The 22691-nt window shown below is 35.8% G+C and overlaps 1 protein-coding gene across 1 annotated transcript in view; it reads right to left on the reverse strand.

Annotated features, from left to right (window-relative positions):
* Positions 1–22691, reverse strand: part of LOC107724141 (low-density lipoprotein receptor-related protein 8-like) — a 170630-nt gene that overhangs the window by 81623 nt on the left and 66316 nt on the right. The window contains exon 3 of the mRNA XM_016532943.1: positions 10413–10535. Within this exon, the coding sequence (XP_016388429.1) occupies positions 10413–10535 (123 nt within the window). The remainder of the gene's footprint in view (positions 1–10412; positions 10536–22691) is intronic.

The raw sequence follows: 22691 nt of genomic DNA on the forward strand, positions 1-22691 counted from the left end.
TGACAAGCTGACATTTAAACGACACATTTAAAAGAAATTAGAAATCATAATGTCAGGGGGAAAAAAACAAGATTGGAGGAAAATTAGCAAAAGAAATAGCACAGTGCCCTATGGATGTATTCAATAATTCATGACTAAATATTGCTTCAAGAGGACAAAAACACCATTCTTACATGCAAAAAAGCTGAACTGAATACAAATCTCTGCGGTCTTCCAAAATAATATTTTTCTTTCTGAATTCTTAAATTATTTTTAGCACAAAAACATATTTGAATCACCAATCAACTTTTTATAATAAATGTCTGCTTGTTAAATTTGTGTTGTCCTTGTTTTTGACTTGCAAACTGAAGAAGCTGTTTTCGAAGGTTTTTGATTGAGATGTAGCAGCACTTCAAGCCACATGCATGAAAAACAAGTAAATCCTTCCTCTGTTGCAATCACGTCTGCGATTCATACTACACTCCTATGAATCATTAATGTGGCAGACCAGTTTTGAAAGTCAAATGGCATCACTTCAAATATTTGGCACTCATCTTGGGTTTATAAGCACTGGACGGTTCCCCACTATATAGGTTTGTAGGCAGTCTCACTTCTGGCTGTATGCTCAGGTCAAGCGCTGTGGGTCGCTCTCCGATGGCCAGTGTGCATCAAAGCATTTTATGAAACGAGCCAGACGTGAATGATTCCCATCTACTATCTTTTCATACAAAATGAACCCTGTTGTCCTGTGCCAGAGGGCATGTAGAAAGGATTACACATTTGAGACTTAAATTCGGATTTAAAGAGTGCAGATGCAGGGATGTAAACAGTGGAGAATATCTCTGCTTTACCAAAGAATTAATTAGCAATAAATCAATATTTATTTTATTACAGAACCACAGCAATACTCTTGCTCTTATACTCTTCAAGGACACTGCACCTTAAAATGAAGAAGAAAGCATTTTCACATAAAAAAACTGTCACACTTAAGCTTAATTATAACATGAAAATAAAGTTGTATGACTCACATGAGTGTGGACGCAATTACTCGATATTATACAGCCACAAGTGTTGTTTTCTTTATTTAGGTAAATCTAAGCTTCCTTCCTGTTGTTTTGAAACATTCAGTGGTTGGTTCAACACACAACAAAGGCTGAACTAATAAAATCTGATGCCTCTTTAAGAGTGCTAATTTGCTGCATGTGTTATGGAACATTTGTCTGCCTGGTTGCTCAGGTGAGCCAAGATTGAAGGATCTTCTGCAACACTGATACTGACATACACTATAAATGAAGGTGGTTGCGGCTTATGAAAGGCTCTGAATCGCTTTAATTCACCTGCAACACAATACTGCTTTTTTTTTTTTTTTTACAAACAAGGATGAAGAATAAGATTAATAAGAATAAGAAACAGAGAGACAAGGGAGCGAGTGGAAGGATGAGCACATTATTCTAGTCTTCAATTTTTCAGTCTTTCAAAAACAATGTGATGTTTTATACCTTTTTTTTCTTCAATGAAAAAGTCTTCATGCTACACAAGAAGGACATGCTTGTTGGCTATGGAGAACTGTCTTAAAGCATTTTCTCCCAGCAAATTATGGTCCACGTTTGTCTCATTTTAAGCCATACAAATTATTTGTGTTATGTAAAATACTGTAACATAAATGTGCCAGGAAGAAACAATGTACAACAATGGAATGGATTTAATTTATGCATATGAATACAATAAATGTAGCCACTAGAGAGAATATTACAGTTATCATGTTGTTCATGTTTTTTTCATTATCCATTATTAATGTGTAACATTCATATTACTTATTAAATTAATAATAAAGAAAGAACCTAAAATAATTACCATTTTATTCAAGAAAACTGGATCAAATACCTTTTTTAAATATTGCTTTTCTAATACATGCCATTGAGGATTGATATTAGTTAATTAGCATAAATAATTAAAATTGCACTATAACGTGATAATTTAAGGGCGGTGTGCAATCTTCTGTATGATGTAAGAATGAGTAAATATTGGTATTATGCTCATATCCATTCATATAACACTGTAAGCATCATTTTACAATAGCTCACAATATGATTTTGTGCCAATATATATAAATATGATGCAGTTTATAAAACCTTGCGGTTATTTCAGAGAAAAATAATCCAAAGCAACAACTCTCTCTTTCATATAATGTGTAGTTTGTGATTTAAAGAGTCAGATTATTCATCCAATAATGAGCTTACGTCATTCTTAAACAGCAACGTCATTATTCCAGACCCTTCAGCAGTTTTATAATGTGAAATGTTTGCAGATATCAAGTCAATGAGTATCGCACTATAGGGTTGTGACAGTGAGGAAATTTTCCCACCGGTTAATCAACGTGTGACAACACCGGTAATACCGGTATCACCGCGGGGGCGGGGGCGTTCCCTCTTTTCCTCGCTTTCCTTCGCTTTTAAATGGCTTGTAAAAGCTGCGTGCGCATTTTACTTTCACTTTCAAATAGCGGCAATTCAGCGTAAAGCAATTGTTCGTTTTTAGTTTGTTTGGATTTCCCCTCTTTTCCTTGCTTTCCTTCACTTTTAAATAGCTTAAACGCGCCGTGCGCATTTTACTTTCACTTTCGAATTAGCGGCAGTTCGGCGTCAATTGCTTGAATGCAACAACAAAATACAACGTCAAACTCACTTTAGCCTATATATAAAACATAGAACTTTTATTAACAAAACAAATAAAAATACACCATGTTATAGGGCAGGCTATGCCTAATATAAAATTTTATTTAAACTAAATAAAGTTTAAATAGGTATACAAAACTGGAAATAGGCTAAGTAAACATGTATAATATATAACCAAATAAATAAGAAACGTAGAACGTTTATTAGCAAAACGAATGTCAAATAAAATAAATAAATGACAGTTTAAATAAAGTAAGTAAAAAACAGCAAATAATGTGGAACCAATTAAATAAGAAACGAATGTTTAAAAAAACTTCCAAAATCACCTTAGATAAACGGCAAAAGTCAACAGGCTTTTCAAAATCCAAAATATTGCCAAACAGGCGCTTTTGCATCTAGTTTCGAAACTAAATCATCCGCGATCGTCTTGTCTGTCTCACCTCACTCTTCTTGTCAGTCAGCTCGACTCACTCTCCTCACTGGAGAAACGAAATCTGATCTGTGATGCGACTGTCGTTCGGCACGCTGCATTGAGCAGCCGCGTTCAACACCGGTATCACCGTCAGCACCGTCTATCGCGGCAAGCCTATCGCACTATACACTGACCTTTTTCTTAGAAAGATTTGAAAGAAATCCAGCCACATGCATCAAACTGACACCACATCATAGTGCTGATTCAATGGAAACCCTGTGCAAGGCGGTCATTACGACCTAAAGAGACTTGAAATGGTGATCTGGCCCTAGGCTGAAGGGACTGATGAAGGATCAATAGGGAGCTGGTGAGATCAAGGGTCACTAATTACGAGTAAAAATGAAATTGATGGAATCACACAAAGGATGTTCAGAGAGCAGTTTTAGTAAGGCAGATGTCTAAAGCCGATCTTTTTCTGCAGATCGTGTCCAGTGGGGCACAATTAAGCAAGCTATCCATCCATCCATCCATCATGTTAATCAATCCAGGAGTGATCGGTGTTGAGGCAAACACTGCAGATGTTTATTCTCTTGAGATTACAAGCAAAGTCGACAGCTTCCTGTTCCTTCTGACCTCTGCTGGCTTTCGTAAACTTGTAAAGGTGACATGTTTAATTATTTAGGATCTTCCCCTACAAGAAGATGCATGCATACAAAGGACATTTTAACTCAATGCACACCCACAAACGCACTCATGCCTGTCAAACTGACCATGCAAGTAAGTACAGAGCCCCGATGTCCATGTTTCCACGTCTATACTTGTATTGCTAAATACAAGTATTAATTTCTAATTATAGAAATTAATACTTGTATTTAGCAAGGATGCTTTAAATTGATCAAAAGTGATGATAAAGGCATTTATAATGTTACAAAAGATTTCTATTTCAGATAAAAGCTGTTCTTCTGAACTTTCTATTCATCAAAGAAACCTGAAAATATTCTACTCGGCTGTTTTCAACATAATAATAATGAATATTATTATAGCAGCAAATCAGAATATTAGAATGATTTCTGAAAGATCATGTGACTGGAGTAATGATGCTAAAAATTCAGCTTTGAAATCACAGGAATGAATTACATTTGGAAATATATTAAAATAGAAAACAGTTATTTTAAATAGTAAAAATATTTCAAAATTGTACTGTTTTTGCTGTACTTTGGATCAAATAAATGCAGGCTTGGTGAGCAGAAGAGACTTCTTTTAAAAAAACATTAAACTGTCCAAAAACTTTCGACTGGCAGTGTAACAAAGTCACATTATTTGACCTGCACATGTTCTCGAAAACACTGAGCTGTGTTCATAGGAGTTTGATTCTGGCCTGTGTCATTTCCTGATCTCATCCTCCTCTCTTCTACCAACTGTTTTCTGTCCTCGCTATACTATCAATAATGTGGAGAAATAATTCAAAAACAACTTGGCTCAACAGCTTCACCTTTTGTAGTCAGCAGTTGATTCCTGGCGCTTGAGCTTAATCTGATAGTGAGAAAAATCAGCACTGATGGGCGCTAAATTAAAATGCCAGCACATACCGCGTGACTAAGAAGCAATCAGGCTGCGCTGATGCCCCGCTCTGGCAGCCGGGAACGGAGCGCGTGGCCGGGAGACTGGGGCTTGCTCTTGGGCTGCAGCAGTGCTCCTGGAGTGCGGCCACATGGGAAATTACTTCAGGCAACCGCTGCCTGAAGCATGAAATTGAACCCATCCGGTGCATCTGACGGGATCCCTCCGTAATATTTAAAATAATTATGTAGCAAAACTCCTGTGCAAGGTTATAACAGGCCCAGGGGCCTTTGTCTCCTGGCTCAACTTGTCACCTATCAATATAAAAGCAACACTGATAAGAGTCTTGTGAATGACAAAATGTCAGAATGATAATGCAAACTGACAAAAACCTATACAAATAGAACATTACAAATGATTTTATATAGAGTGAGCTCACTGCTTTTCAGCATAAACACCGACGCATTTGCTGATGTTGAAATAAGATTCTTCGTCTAACTCCACTGTAATGTCTATTCAGGGCTTTACTCATCTGCCACAAATGTTGTGTTTTAATAACCACGCTTTGTACTTACAAAGTCGAGCGAGTTTAATTAATTAGTGTGAAATGTATTACAATTATTAAGCTACTCTGAACAAGCTAAAAGCGAATGACCTTTGTTATGTCATGAAGAGGTCTGTGATTAAGCCAATTCGGGCAACAAAAATGAATAAAATCCCATTTCATGCTGTAACATTTGCATGAAGACGAGGAGACCAAAACTGAAAACAGTCAGTATCTTCTCCATAACCATGTTTAAGATTTTAAAAAGCAAATTTGTGGAAATAAATTATGCCGAAGCAAGAGATACATTATGTGCATTTAGGTATCTTGTACTTTTGTAGTTTCTCTTACTTGCACTTAATGTATTTCTGTCTCAATTTATTGATTACAAAAGCATCTAATGCAATGTCTACCTCATTTTCCTTAGTTTAAATCCAGCAGTATTTGGAGAAAAAAAAAAACACCAACCAATTTCTAAGGAATAATGAATCCAATCAGATTCATGATCTTGTTAACATGAGATCAATCTTGTTGGAGATGGACATTTCAGAAAGCAACATTAAGGACGGAAGTTAATTAAAAAAATATCTAAAGCAGAATGTGAGAATGTTGGAGGAGAGGTTATATAAAATACACAGAAACAGAAGATTACATTTTTGAGTGTAACTAAAGAGAAACATTGCCACACATTGATTGAGGAGATTGTTTTCAGAAGCAAAGGTCTTGCAAGCATGTTGAATGTTTTCTATACTTGTGCGTTTCTTGGAAAAAGGTTTAAAGATATATTTTTATTTGCTCACCTGGAAGCCAATTACAGTCCAATGTCAAAGCCTAAGGCAGCCTGATTTAATCGACACTGAATGTGCAGCACTCAGTTGCTGAGTTGTGCAGAAGTGTAACTTGTTTGAATGTCCAACCGTTTTAAAGCATAGCAAGAAATCAACTACATTTTTATATTTTCTCACTGAAATATGAATTATGAATTAACATGTTGTTATATGGTTGCAAAGGGTGGTTAAAAGGGCATTGTTAGGTGGTTGCTTAAAACAAAACAAAACACAAAAAACAAAACAAAACAAAACAGATATTTCACACTACCCTTCACAAATCTGGGGTAATTTGGGGTTCTTTCGAAAACATTTAAATAAATCTTACCAACCCCAAATTTTTGAACAGTAGCATAATTGTGAATTTTCATTGGATCAGTTCAGCTGGATCACCTTTTCTGTCATTTAACAATCACAAGTAAACGTAATCTATAATATAATCTCAAATTAATATCATTTTTATCTCCACAATTATAATGTTGTGATTCCTACAGTAAACGGACTTGTAGCATTTACAAAGATAAAAAAAAAAAGTAAAACATTTAAACTCGTTGCATTAGCAAGCACCACTAATTAAGCTCCTCACAGTCTATCATAATTCACCATAATATTTCTTGTCCAGGTCTGTATGAAGACATAAAGGTTTAACAATAAACGGCAAACAGTTTGACCAGAGACCAGTACTGTATATGCAAATCCATCCTGCAACAGCTGGAGGGGTCAAGAAATGACCCTTCATCCAACCCTAATTTTCACACACAGCACTGTAAATGTGCCTTTCAAATACACACAAGCACGCACTTCATCAAGCTGATTAATTGCCACCCAATCACAGCAAGGTACCCACCTCATCTTTCATAATCATGCCAGCATATGATCCCAGATTTGGTTTTGTACAAGGCAGCACCTGAGTCATGTCCGCACGCTCCTGTTTATTACTTTTTAATGCAACCATAATGACTGCCCCGCTGTTCCCATTGATCAAGATATCCCATACTGAGAAACCACAGGGCCCGGTCCATTTTTCAATATTACTCACTTAATTTTACCAGGTTGAGCACAACATGATAGTCTGCTGTAATGGCATGCCAGTACTTATATTCTGCATTACCAGAGGGAGGCTAATGTTTGGGGACTATTTGAGACACAAAGAGGTGTTTGTGTGAACAAGCCATGAAGAACTATGATCCATGTGACTCCGTGTGACTTTGTTCAAAGGCCTCTACATAGTTTCTCCTTCTATCAGAGCAAAACTGAAAGCAATTTTGAAAAGCAATCGAACACAGGTAAAGGGATATTGGGAGAATGTGTCTGGATACCGTTACTAGCTTTGACCTTGGCTTGGACTAGTGGGAATACCATATATGTATGTGTGTGTGTGTGTGTGTGTGTGTACTGTATGTCTCCAAGCTATATGAGCGCCTTTACCTCAATGCATTTGATCAGAATTTAGACATGTATGTGGGCTGATTTGGATAGACATTAACAAGCAAATCAAGCTAAAGTTTCTGCAATTCGGTGGCGGAATCCACATCGTACTTGAGACAAATGGCTGCAACACACAGAATTTCACACCTGTCCATCATATGCTGACGGTCTCTGTGGGTGGGAGCTTTGAAACTAGCACAACCTGCATCCGTTTATGGCACAGTTGTCATTACCATTCCATTTCATTTTTAAAGATGAGAACTAAGATGCAAAATAAGAACATGCTGAAGGAGAGAGGCAGCATGAAGGATGCAACTTAATAATGAAGATTGGAAAATGCAAAAAAATAATTGTAGTATTCTACTTTTGCAATTTAAATAATTAATATCAGACATTTATCCCCAAAATATAAATAAAAAATAAATGTCTGATATTAAAATTCAACAATTATACAAGTAAAAATATTACATAAATGAAAAAAACAACAACATACAAATACAAATGAAGAGTTCATTTGCAAAAACAGACATTTTTAAAACTGTTCAAAAATCATGTTTATTTTTAATCCTGCATTCCAATTAATATAAATCAAACTGCAGTTTGGTTGTTTTGAATAACTAATAATAACTAACTAAAAATACAGCTAACTAAACAATAAAAACATGATTTATGAAAATTAATAAAAACTAATAATCTAATAATTAATAATTAATAACTAATAATTAAAAACTTAATCTGTTTTTGCAAATAAACTCTTCAAATATTAAAATCTAAAATCAATTATTTTAAATGATGTAAGTGAATTTAGGCATCACATTATAAGGTAGACTGAAATATTGATATATATTTTTCATTCAACAGTGGTGATAAATTTACAGCAATTTTAAGATAACTTTAAGTGAACGTAAGATGATGGCAAAGGTTATACAAATGTAAAAATTGGGGGGAATTAGCATGAACATTGAAATATCCAATTACCATCAATACCAAAACATCTTTTAAAAATCTATGTCAGCCAATAACCAATTTGTTATTTACTGTATTGTGCATACTTAACCATCATTGAAATAGAAACTGTTATTTACTATTTTTAATTCCATTTTGTGTGAAAAAAGTCAAGTTTTGGCAAAGAAAGAAAGAAAGAAAGACATCGAATATTGAACATATAGGCAATGTAAAGTCAATCAGATTCTATGCATACAGAAAATGTGCATAATGTTCCAAATAAGCACACAATATAGCATGGTAGTATATATCTCCAAACATAACCTAGACCTCCTTCATTCCTTCCTGGCCAGGATGCTGTAGCCAGAGAAAAAACACAGCCAAATCGTAGTTGATCATGTTTTCGATCTGATTTTACGATCACTGAACTGGAAGCTCCACTTTCTTTCGGATGTCAAGTAGTAAAGGAAAGCGAGACAGAAACTGCTCCTGACTCTGAAATGAAGTTACAACCGAATCAGAGCACAAGGAATATGTGTAAAAATGTGATTTGCACGTGATCTGAGAGGACCATATCAATTACTAGTACACAAGAGAGTGAGGTATGCCAGGGGGCATGAGCATTACTGCTGCCAATTAGCAGCTGGAGCCTAATTCAGCCAACGGCAAAATCACATCACATGGCCAGTGAGAAAGGCTCAGTCCACAGCTTAAAATAACAATTACTGAGACTGCCAAACAGCCACAGGCAATCCTTCGTAGAAAAACAAACTAAAAAGAACTGGATGCATGCAAATAAAAGTCAAAACTCCACTAACATTATCTCAGTTTATGTGCATGACAAATAGGTTTACTACAGCACAGAAGACAGTCTAAATATATGGATATGCAGTATTTACACAGCCTTTGAAAGTGGAAACCTATAGGGTGAATTCCAAATGGTGTTATTACAATAATTCAATTTGAAATAAATGAGCAATAATGGATGCAGAAACATTATCTGCCAAAAACATATTTTAACTGCTATAAATATGAATTTTCCTGCTTTTTTATCAAGATAACACACTCATTTGAAACAAAGTGTCAAAATATCAGATCTGTTCACTGGGCCTTGCAGTACAAATGCGCCCTGATAGACCCTCTGCTGTCTATTATGTTGCTGAAATTAATCAATCAACAATATTAACAAGAATCGAAAGAAACTTGCAGCTCTTAATTTAGTTATTTGTTTTTAATTACTGACTGTTTACTTGATTAAATACTTGGAAAACCTTGATGCAATGCTTGATAAATTAAGAAATACTTCAAGGCTACATAACACTGCTGTAATTTAATTAGTTAATATTTATATTTACACGACCGTTCAAATGTTTCAGGCAATATTTTTTGTAAGTTTTTGAAAGAAGTTTCATATGCTCACCAAGGCTGTTTATTTGATCAAACAGGCAGTTAAAAACAGTAATATTGTGAAATATTATTACAATTTAAAAGTTTTTTATTTTAATATATTTTAAAATGTAATTTAATTCATTATAATTTTCAGAAGCCATTAGTACACATTATTATTCAGAAATAATTCTAATATGCTGATTTGGTGCTTTCTATTATCAATGTTGAAAACAGCAGTGCTGTTTTCTTAACAAGCTTTTTTTATATAAAATATATAATTTTTTAAGATTTGTTGATGAATAGAAGGTTCAAAAGAATGGCATTTATTGAAATGTTTTGGAAGGTTAGAAATCTCCTTACTGCCAATTTTGATCAATTTAATGCACCCTTGCTAAACAAAACTGGGAAGGAAAAAAACCTGACCCCGAAGTTATGGTAGTGTAACTTTGACAATTAAATTGAATAAAATAAAATAAAAATAACAAAATAAAATAAATTTTTTCCTATGGCACTGAAATCATATTCAAGATATGGCGATGCTCCCTCAAATTAAATTTGACTAAAGTTTTACATGCTTTTATTTGGACAAAAATGATCAGAATCAGTCAACAGAATAAAACAGGCACACACACTCATCCACTCGGGTTACTCACTGCAGGTGGAGTCTGCTTCATCCGAACCATCTGGACACTCAGGTTCTCCATCACACCTCCATCGGGCCGGGACACACTGCCCATTCTTACATGCAAAGTCTGTTGTGGCACATGTCTTTTTTACTGTTGAAGAAGAGAGAGAAAGCTAAGTATAAAAGCATATGCATTAATGCTGTTCATACAAGAGGTCTATTTGAGGTCAATGGTCAGTTCGAATGTACTTGCTTTTTCACATGTGTAGCTCAAGTAGAAGGTGGAATTACTTTTTTCCAACAACAGTGAAACAAACCGCACAGCTAACTCTAGTCTGCAGGAGATGCCATGACAAATTTAGATCACTTGAGAAACAATAGTAGACTTGCACTTGATAACAACTGTTCTAGTGCAGAAATAAAGAAAAACTTGAGCAGAAAAAGCCTCATGCTTCAGATTTAAACAACAAACGGCAAGCAATATGAGGCTGAGTGCACCGTGCATCTCTGTCGTTTCTTCTTGTTGCGTTTACAGTTTAATTGGGAAGAGAGTTTGAATGAATTGAACACACAGCTCCAGCAGGAGCAATTACAAAGGCCCAGGTACGCATCACTGTGAATTTATGAACCCTTACTTTTGTTTGTGTTTGTGTGTGGATAAAGACTGCTTTGAAAGAGCCTGAACGGAGAGCGGTTGATGATGTTGTCAGCTCTCTGGGAGGGAGACCAATAAGAGCTTTATCAGTCAGAGAGGACACAGTGATTTAACACTGTTCACACGTTCGACTTTTATCATGTGCATCAGTTGAACACATGCAGTGCCTGGTCTGGGCGGGTGTGCTATTCTCGAATGCCAAATATTAGTTCTGCTTTCTTTTCCTCCAATCGAAATGCTTATAGTAAATCAATCATCTGAAACAACATACTTTATTTTATTTTAAAGGTAACCTGAAACATTCCAAACCTATGTTATTTCCATAATCTTATGTAATTCTAGGGAAGAATAGGACAACATCCAGAACAGACAACCAAAAAACAAAACAAAATTATGACTTGATGACAGAAGGTATTTGTGTCATCAGATGTAAGAAAGAGATAAGTTGTTTTAGAGGCTAAACAAGCTATTATATCCTGATAAAAATGTGGAAAATGTCTATGACTTGTCTATGACTATTTTGACTTTGTGTTGAATCAGAAAATTGCTGTAGCAGGAAAATTCACACCAAGTCAATTATGCAAAATAGGGCCAAGAAAGTGCATTAACAATTTAATTATGCACATTGACAACAATGAAGTACAATGACTTTTCAAATGTTAAGTACACTCTCCCATCAAAATCTAGTATAAAACAGTTAATTTCTTTAATTGAATTAACATAAATATTAGATGAAAATCTAAACTTAAAACACACACACACACACACACACACACACATAAACACTGATATAAAATATAGGGACCCTTTAAAAAAAGTCAAACAGATAAGAGGTGAAAATCATGAAACCTAACCAAAAGACAGCGGAAAATTGTCAAACCATCAGTGAGTTGCAACAGACCAGACCGAAGGAGATACTCTCGAAATTCTTCTCTGGAACGGTGAGCAAATCCCAGGCCCTTGCCTCCCATCAGAACAAGAGGATTTCATCTAAGTCTTCCCTATCTCCCCAGCCAAGCTACCTTACACTGAAACAAGCCCAGAGATTTAGCAACTCGCACATCATAGGGGCCATGTTCCCCTGCCCCTTATCTTCCTCTGGAACCAGAGGCAGTATGTTATGGGTTGAGCACCTCCAAAGACTACAAAGAGAGGTGGTTAGTGAGCTCTGAGCAGCGCTTAATTACCAAAGATCCTTCACTAGCCTTATCTCAAGGACAAAGCTTGACCTTGTCACACCCTTCATTCCTTTCAAGCTGAACATAATATTAATTTTCTTCAAGGTGAAGTGTGTAATGCTAAAGTATGCCGTTCGTAGGTTGATTCCACAAAATATAAAAAAACACACATTATATAGTGCTTGTATATTGCCATAATTTGAACTGAAAAACAAATCTAATTATTTGTGATTAATTGCAACTAACTTTAAAATTTGTAAATAAATATATTTTTGTCATAAATATATCTTCATACTGAATCTCCTGTAGATTTATGAAGAAACAACATAAAGACAGTGTATTTTAAATTGTTTAATGCCAAGTACAGTATCACAGATACCAGTAATGTAACTGATGTCTCTTACTGATGGATTTTTATCCATGTCTGGGATAAAATGAGTAATCGTACTCATTCAACTCTACATTCAATTTTGTGCCATAATTTTTAACATATAATACGCTTTAAACGTTATAGAACATTAAAAGTATTATAACTTTTAATTGAAATGAACTAAAAACAATCTTTATATAAATCGATTATAATATCACATTTACAAGCCTTTAATATAGGGTGTTGTATATAGTATATATTGTAATATAGAGAAGTTTCTGTCTCTTTCAGTATCAGGTCTCTCTGTTTGAATGACAGCTGTCAGTTAATTTTTCCCCAATAAGTTTATTTTGCACATCAATTTTCACAATTAAGAAAATTACTAGTTAAATTTTTATTTTATTTTATTTTTTACATATGAGGATTAATCACATCAGTATCGCAAGTATTTACACATTAACAGCCCTAACACATATATTAATTATTATTATTATATATTTTACTTTATTATATTAACTATTTCTTATATTTTTCTTAATTTTTCTTATAAAAATAATACATAATTTAGTGAAAAATTTTTTTTTTGCAGTTCCATCTGATGCCGAAAATTACTAGTTAAATTTTTATTTTATTTTTTTTTACATATGAGGATTAATCACATCAGTATCGCAAGTATTTACACATTAACAGCTCTAACACATATATTAATTATTATTATTATTATATATTTTACTTTATTATATTAACTATTTCTTATATTTTTCTTAATTTTTCTTATAAAAATAATACATAATTTAGTGAAAAATTTTTTTTTTGCAGTTCCATCTGATGCCTCTAGATGCACAGAAATACCAAGGCAATGGCTTTCAGTGAATATATTGGCTCACTGTAATATGCTTAAAATTATCCACAGAAGCAAAAATCATTGCTTGAAGTATTGGCAGATGTTGCTGACTTAAAGGGTGGAAGAGAGCTGATGTATAAACTGGGGGGGGGTCGCCCAAACGTGCAAGCTCAAGTGTTAGTTTTACTAATTCTCCTGTAGGACTGCCAATGCAGGCAGGCAGCTTTAAGCAGCCACTCATGGGTTGTGCTGATTAAAAGATGGTATGTATTACAAGCAGCAAATACTTCATTATGCAGATACTCACACAAGGCACACATACATAATCATAGACTGCATGTACACTTCCATGATTTGTGAACCATACAAAAATCATAAATCACGCACAAGGCTGCGCAAACAATAAGCGCACACACTCTGACATACAACAATCATCATGAGTCATTTATAAACATCAGGCCTGTCGCTGTGCAAATGTTATTTTTTTTCTATTTCCCTGGGACTTCCAGGAATTGAGTGTGTATTAGTGTGTAGAAACAAAGCAAGAGGTGTGTTTGTGTGTGTGTGTGTGTGTGTGAGAGAGTTTACTGCACAAGCAGGCAAAGCCATGACATTCCCAAGGTCCCATGCTCGAGAGACCACACTGATTACTGACGGACTGCTGATCTGTGATGGTTAGCGGTAGGTGACCTCTTTGTGTCCGCTGCCAGCGTTCCACAGATTGGGCAGTCTGCACGGGACACAACTGCAGCTCCTACAATTTTCACAAACCATTTCCTCTAAGACTTCAGAGAACTAAGACCGCAGTCTAAACATGCTTGACACTTTCAGCTTCCTGAAAACTGCCGAATTACCAATGCAATTTTAAAAAGCAATGGAGCAGATGGGAAATTGTCATTCAATCTACTTCAGCAAGGTCTAAACAGCTATTTAAACACTACGAGCTACGCACTTTATTTGCTTACTTTGTGGTAACAAACTAATGCAAGGTGATTAAGACTTGAACAGCTTTTTGAAGCGTTAGTCATTTATAAGATTCTAGGCACTCTTTGCTGGTCTAATACTTGTTAAGTTTATTGTAAAATTCAATAGTGTAAGCAGCTGGAAGAAATAAATCCGTGATACCCGATCAGAGGTCTACAGCGTGTTGTTAGGGGAGGTGCTGTGATTGACCGGCTGTGGTTTATGTGGTTCTGAGTACTCGTTTGAGATAAGAGAGCCCACCTATTATAGGATAAGGCAATCGCAGAGCCATCTTGAGCAGGGCTATAAACATGGACAGGTCATAATAGTAAATGGAGTCTGTGAAGAGAGGTGCCTCAGTGGGTCACCTTTTTCTGGTGGGATCCCTTTCTTTCTGTACTTGTCTATTTCAGTCTCTCTGTCATTATAGATGGAATCGAATAACATTTTAAGCACAATGGTGGCATGAAGGCTGAGCGATATATTGAATATTTGGAATATATTGATGATTTTGTTCGCATCATACATATAAAAATTATGAATATCTTAATAATTAAAGCTCTGGTCATTAAGAAATTAAGAAGAAAACAGTAGACACAAAACTAAGGTATAAATATAAACAAAAAATATTCCTCCTATTATTCCTCCTGAAATGGAAAACGTGATTAATACACATTTTTTAACTGTGTATTAAATAGTTTTTATTGTATTTCTGCATTTTATTAGTGAACATTTTAACTTACTAAGCATCAATCGCTATCATTTGAAAGTCAAATTGATTAAGAGAATAGCATTTTCATACTTAATATTTAGTTCTTTTTTAATTAAAGAAAAAATCATTAACAAATCAGCTCTTTAGAAATCAAAGAATAACATGAAACAAATATATAGCTTGTTATAAAAGGTTTGTGTATAGGGTTGAAAGACAAAAATACACAGAACCATGTACAATTCATACGCTACTAAATTTCCGCCCACTACAGTATAGTTCTGTAAGATTTGCTGCCTGTATGTGTTTCTGAGACTCCACTTGTTTAGTAACCTATACTTATAGCACACACAAACTGTGAAAGGTGAAAAGCATTGTGCAGGTCTCTGTGCATGCTGAGAACTACATGTGAGCATGTGTAAGAAAGAAAGAGAGGAGGATAAAGCAAGTCAAGTGAATCTATCGATACAGTATGTGACAGAGAAATATGGGAAAGGTGAGAGAAAACACCACCCCATAAGCAACTGCATGTAAAAACTCCTGGTTACATGTACTGTATGTATGTGAAGGTGTCTCTGTGCATTGACTGGTCAGTTCACTAGCTGCCAATGAACTACAAAGGTGCAGATGTGAGGAGACCTACAAGAACATCTGACACCCTGAAGAGAAAAAAGGCTTTCAAAAACACACACACACACACACACACATACACACACAAACAAACAAACACAAACACACAGAATAAAACATCAAATGCGAACCAACACATCCAGAAAACACCAAGGAAAGTGATGGCCATAAAATTATTTAATAGTTATATGTGTTGGAAACAGATCTAGCAATACAACATGATTAGGTATGATTATGTTAATTGCCCTGAACTGCCCTGAATTTTATGTAAATCACAATAATATTTTTGTACCAAAATATTTTTGCAAATATTTTTTTAATTGTTTCCATATACCCGCAAAAACATATTTCTACATATTCATATCACCATACATCTGTTAATTTTACAATATAGTTAGCCTATGTGCCATGTAAAGGAGCAAGTTACAACCTACTGCTAAACATTCTGCACCATTAAACTTAAGCTGAAATGCAACTCGTATAAACTAATTATTCACTGGCCGCTCTGCCCAGGAGTAACAGCTGAAATAAAAAAGCAGATTAACAGAATGGCATCAATAAGCTCATGTTTTACTTAAATTAAGTACTGTACTTTAAATAGAAATGTCTTTTTATCATTAGTTACGCAAGGAAAAAAGTAAAAACCAATCTTAACAGGATAAATTGAAATTCACTGCATTTTAACAACTGCTCCCAGATTCAAAAGCTATGTTTTGAGACAACACTACTTACGACCTACTAATTTCGTATTGCCTTAAAAACAAATGGTGCAGCCAAATTAAGTGCAGAATTAGTTACAAACTAGATTTAAGTTTGAACTTATGAAAGGCTGGTGCAACCCTACCCAGACTTCGCCTCAAGTAAAAATCTAGCAAGACTAGCGACCTAATGTCACAGTACATTTCATCTTCTTGCATACTATGAGTAGTGGTCAATCTCTTTTCCCCATAGATATTACATTAAAAAACTACAATTCTTGATTCTTGCCGTAAGAATATCAACACAGTATCATGAAGGAAAATACTGCAATACTTTGAAATATTGTAGTCCCCCCCCCCTACTTCCAATGTTTGCAACTAGAAACTCAGGTATCAACTCTGGGAGTGCAAAGATGAAAAAAACTGGAATAAAATTAGAAATAATAAGCAAACAGCCTGCAAAGGTAACAACAAGATTAAGGCTGAAACCCAGGTGGATTTCAAAGGGCACAATTGAACTCCTTTGAGGAAGTGAGCAGATAAAGCCCTGTGAGCACAGCTTTACACTGACGCTTCACAGCTCAATACCACACACTAATCTGCCTCTGCTGCTTCTGTATGCAGATTGTGTGAACGCGCCTTCATCAGACACCTCTCTCGCCTTTTTATTTAACACTTCAAGGAATTTGAGTATCTCTGTGAAAGAGGTAAGACGGAGGGAGGCAGTTTTGACGGCACACACGCACTCAAACACTCCCGAGTCAATAAACTCCCACACGTGAAAAGCTTAAATCGAGCATTTTGTCTGGTTGGAGTTTGTTCTGGAATCACAAAATGCCTTCTTAAAGAGGAAAAAAGATAAATGCAGTGTGAAACTAGGTCCGTTTGAAAGACCAAGTGGCACAGGGGCGTCTCACTGAATGGAGCATTAGGAAGTTGGAGGTAAGATGTAGTGCTACTGCTGCTGTCAGCAACTTGGCTGGAAATAAAAGTTCTCCTGAAGTGCTGATCCAGGACTAACTTCCTACAACTAAATGCAGCTAATCCATGCAGAAATATGCAAACCTGGGCTTAGGTCCTTAAAGCAGCAGTTCAGAATGTCAGCCACAAGCCCAGCGGCATTATATAAAAGTGGAGAACATTTTTAGGGTTTTTGAAAGAAGGCACTTATGCTCACCAAGGTTGCATTTATTTGATTAAAAATAAAGTTAAACATTTTTACTTGCTAACTTATTAATATTGTCAAACATTATTACAATTTAAAAAACTGTTTTGTATTATGCCGTTTTAAAATATAATTTATTCCTGTGATGCAAAGCTGAATTTTCAGCATCCATTACTCCAGTCTTCAGTGTCACATGATCCTTCAGAAATCATTCAAACATGCTGATTTAGTGATCAAAAAACATTTCTTATTATTATCATAGTTGAAAATGGTTGTGCTGCTTAATATTTGTAAAAAAAACAAATTTTTCTTTTTCTTTGATGAATAGAAAGATTTTATTTAAAAAAATATTGGCAACAGACTTTTGAGGCCAGTGAATGCAATAAGATTTTTAGGTCTTATTTCAAATATTTCTTCTTTGAAAGTATTAAAAGTTAAAGAACCAGAATCGGAAACCAAATCATTCAATTCCTTAAGATTCCTATTCCTGCAGCAGATTCTCAAGGGATGGAGTGTGACTGATTGACCTGAGAGAACAGAGAGAGACCTATTGATGGGAAATGGGTGAAGGAGAAAGCAGTTCCTATTAGTCTGTTTTAAGTTTGTCTATTCCTCTCTGGCTGTCCTTTCCTTCTCTCTTGCTCTATTTATCTCCATTGATTTCTGCACTGTTGATGTTTCACCTCAAACAAACAGGAGCATATCAAGCATAATCACACAGTAACCATTAGTACATAAATATTTACACTGGAATTGGTCCCTTCACTTCGTGATTTTCCCTTACTCTCTACCTCTGATTTCCCTCGGTCATCATACATTCATTTTTTTTTTTTAGAATCGAATCACAGGAATTAAGATGTGATTGGTTACGTTGTTGCCAGCAAAACCACCTTCAGTGTCATTCTTGGTTTTGGAGAATGGTGCCCGAAGGCACATGGTTAATGCAAACACACACAGTTGTTGTTGTTTTCGCCATTGAGGCAAGCTGAATATAATCAAACAGATCATGTCAGAGTCTGTCAAAGCAAAAGCACATTACAGTCGAGAGCTCTCAATAATTACATGACAAATAAAGATGCTTTTTTTGTGAGAATGCATGTGAGTGTGAGCAGCATGAGAGTGAAATGATGGAGCAACACTAAGTCAACTTTCAGTAATATAAAGTGAAAATTCTTGCACGGTTTCAGTTGGACCAGAGGTATAACGTGTGGTCACATTAGCATAATTTTGGGGAAAATGTGCGAGCAAAAAAAAAAAAGTCAAGATGTATGAAGCATAGCTCACACAGAAGTCCCTTTCAAACCAAGCAGCTTTCTGTCAGTCAAAACAACTAATTTGTGAAATTCCAGTTCACATGCATTCCTACTGAATTTGCTGAACAATGGTAAACAACCACACCTTTTATTTATTTTAAGGGTTTTCTTCAACTATGGGGACTTTTAAGTCCCACAGGATGATTATTATTAAAACATGAGGTATCAATCAGCTTTTAAATTAGCTTTATGATGACAAAAGAGACCGCTATTTTATGCAAAAATGTTCCAAATGTAATTCCCATCACTCATTTCCACCACAGAATGCTATAGTGAGAACGCTAGTGAGAGTGTGAGAAGATTTTCTAAAAATCCACAGGACCAAACGTTCCCATAGTCAAAGAAACAGCCTTAAGCGTAGCTTAATAGCAGGAGACATCGTAATCAATAACTGACCCACAGATTTCTGTATAATTCGAACACCCTTAATTTATACAAGTCGACATATCCACCTCCTCTTGTGTGCTCTTTGTGCGCTTTTTGCCCCCCAAAAAATCTCCCTGCAGCTGATTTCATTGGTCGCTCAATTCAATTACTCAGTCACCTGTCAGTGAAAGTTCAGACTTCATGGATTCAGTTAAGAGTTCTGTAATATCATGGATGGATCCGATCTTGACAAACAGTAACCCTAACTATCTCGATGTGCTACCAAAGCTATACTAAGGTTAAGGTTAGGGTTAGGGGTTAGTATTTGACTCAGTGCTGTGTAGACAATCAGCACTTTGACTAACATGACCGATGAAAACTTTAGAATCAGCTGCAGGGTGGAGTTTTCCCCTGATATTTAGAGTGTAGACCAACATATTTGTATAAACACTGCCTAATCACTAGGAACCAGCAGATAGAAAAAGTGCCTTTTTAGTCTTTTAATGCCTAATTCGTTTTAAAGGACGGTCACTTTTATTGACGTAACGCGGTCATGTTTTAGCATTGAAAGCCTGGTGATGCAGTACAAGCCTGTTTAACATATGTGATCAAACTGCCACACAGGTGTTTAAGCACGTAATAGAGCAGGTGTGTGAGAACGTTATTTGTGTAGATGAAAAACAATTAGAGGCCATACACTGTATGCCAAACACCGCTGTTAGAGACTACATGCACGCACAGAGCCGAGGGACATCCCAGAGCAGTGTCCTCATGCCCTTCTCCTCTTATTTGTAATGTCTTTCCACACTCACACACACACACACATATAAACACATTTGCTACCCACCCGCAGAGTCTCGGTCTCCTTGATAGGTCAATGTTCTAATCACATCCATCAAGCTCTCCAGCTCCTTCTACCTCTCGTTCTTTTTCTCCATTGAAATGACTAGCCCTCCAGCAGTCTGTCAGTCAAAACAAGTTACCCTTCTATTTTTCCTCACCCTGTCTTTCTGTCCTGCTGTCTGTCTTTCTCACTTCGCCAATCTTGCCCTCACAGTCTTTATCTACCTTTGTGTCTTCAATGTCACAGTTGTTTCTGTTAAAGAGAATTTATAGAGCAATAATAATTTCAGCTTAGACTTAAACAGTTCTCATCAACTTCTAAGACCATTTTTATGAACTATGATATCAATATTAATTTTATAGCTCTGTACACTTACTGTACGTCAATAATAGCTTCTTTTTTGACTAAAGTCTTCAGTGTCACATGATCCTTCAGAAATCATTCTGATTTATGCTGATTTGGTGCTCAAGAAACATTTCAGAATATGTTAAAAACAGCTGGATTCTTTGATGAACAGAAAATTTTAAAGAACAATTAGTTTGAATAAGAAATATTTTGTAACAATGTAAAAGTCACTTTTGACTAATTTAATGCATACTTACTAAGTACAAATTTGAATTCCTTTAAAAAAAAAAAAACATACTGTCCCTCAAATTTTGAGAAGTAGTGTTTCACATTTAGGAGTACGCTAGCATACAGACAGTTTCAAAGCTAATACACAGACTAAAAGCAACAAAACTCCAATTCTGAATTCATGGAGCTTTCAACAAATAGAGCCCTGGAGGTGAGAAGTGTTTTACGATGACGGTCATTTCTGTTTACTACAGTTATTATGTGGACAAAAGTAAACAAAGCACGCTGCACAACTCTCGTCAACAAACCTCTTCTCAGCTAACACGGTTTACAATAGCAAGGACTGTTACGTATGAAATAGCAGGAACAAAACCCCTTTTATACACTTGCTTAATGAAAAGAGTGCAAACACTAAATTAGTGTGTTTCTGCAACTGCAAAAATATGAAAAAATCTGTAAAAAAAAAAAAAGAATAACAACGTGTCAGAGATGATTCAAAACTTGTTGTGATTGATGCACTCGACGGGGGTTTACAAGGCAGCAATAATACAATACTTGAGACGACATGCTGATAAACTACATCCGATCTCAGTGAGAAACCCGTGCGCGTTTGTTCTCGTGTGTGTGATAGAGTTCTGCGCTGCTTCATCTGGTTCAGTGCCCAGTCATATCCTATCATCACAGTGTGTGCTCAACCAATGAACACAAAATGCCTTTTGCTTTATTAATACAAATATATGTACGTCAGTCTGGTTGCCTTTGGAGGACCGAGGGGGGAGCCTTGACAAAGCAGCAAGCCCTGAGACAAAAGATGTGGGCAAATCTGCCCTGCTGACATGGAAGAATTCATTTAAATTACAAATGTCCTCCACCGCTCGGCAAAGATGAAACGCAACAGCCCTCCACCAAATGGAGTGTTGGAAAGGAAAGAGGGTGCAGTACATCAAGCGAACAAGACACAAAAACAGCAACCTGCTGCTTTGATTTGCTTGAGGTTGTGCTAATGATGCGGTGACATTGTTTCCTTCGTGGCAGAGGATTTTCTGACGGTTCGTTCACAGAACATGATGCAATGAAGATCCAACCTTTGTTCCTCCAAGACACACCAGTGTTTCCCCTGCCATTATTTTAGGGGGGCGGCCCGCCCCCCCAACGCCCCCCTCGAAGGTCAAGTTAATTTTATTTAATTATATTTTCTCTATAGCGCCAGATCACAACAGAAGTCATTTAAAGTGACCTTTCCTATAGAACAGGTATATACCTTGTTCTTTTATTAAGCAAACTAAATAGTCTTATGTTATTTATCGCCCCCCCAAAGCCATAAACCTAGGGGAAACACTGCACACTTCTACTTCTTTTTCTCTTTATCATTATACTTAGAGATGAAGGATATATTTAATTTTTTGATTAAAATGCCTAGTGATTTTGATTAATACAATTGACATTAAAATATCCGAAAAAAATAAAAATCTCCTATAATAAATAATCAGAAAAGAATTGGTATGAAAAATACAGACTTTTTTCTGTATCTTTTTTTCTCTCTTTAAACCAAACATTCCTTTATTATTATTATTATTATTTTGGGTTTGCACTTCATTTGGATGTGCTTTTTCTTTCTCTGGACCACTAGTATGTAAATCAAACAACATTAAGACATGCAGTCTAATATGGTCAGTGTCTGGGGGTTCTGGTGTCAATTTCCTACAATTTAATTTTCTTCACACTACTTGCATGCAGCCTCTTTCTCCCTCCTTCTTTGATGCTTATTCCTTTGTCTGAGCCCTGCTTTTCTGCAGCGACGGCAATATTGTGGTAGCTCCACCATCACTCATTGCCGGCCAGTGTGTGTGTGTGTGTTTGTTTTGGGGGAGAGCTGCTCCCTCCTGTGAATGTGTGATTGTGGATGATTTTCATTCATGATATTCACCAGACAAACCCACACACACACACACACATACACACATATATATATATATATATATATATATATTTATACATA

This window comes from Sinocyclocheilus rhinocerous, unplaced genomic scaffold, assembly GCF_001515625.1.
Source record: "Sinocyclocheilus rhinocerous isolate Xijiao unplaced genomic scaffold, SAMN03320098_v1.1 scaffold935, whole genome shotgun sequence".
Lineage (NCBI taxonomy): Eukaryota > Metazoa > Chordata > Actinopteri > Cypriniformes > Cyprinidae > Sinocyclocheilus > Sinocyclocheilus rhinocerous.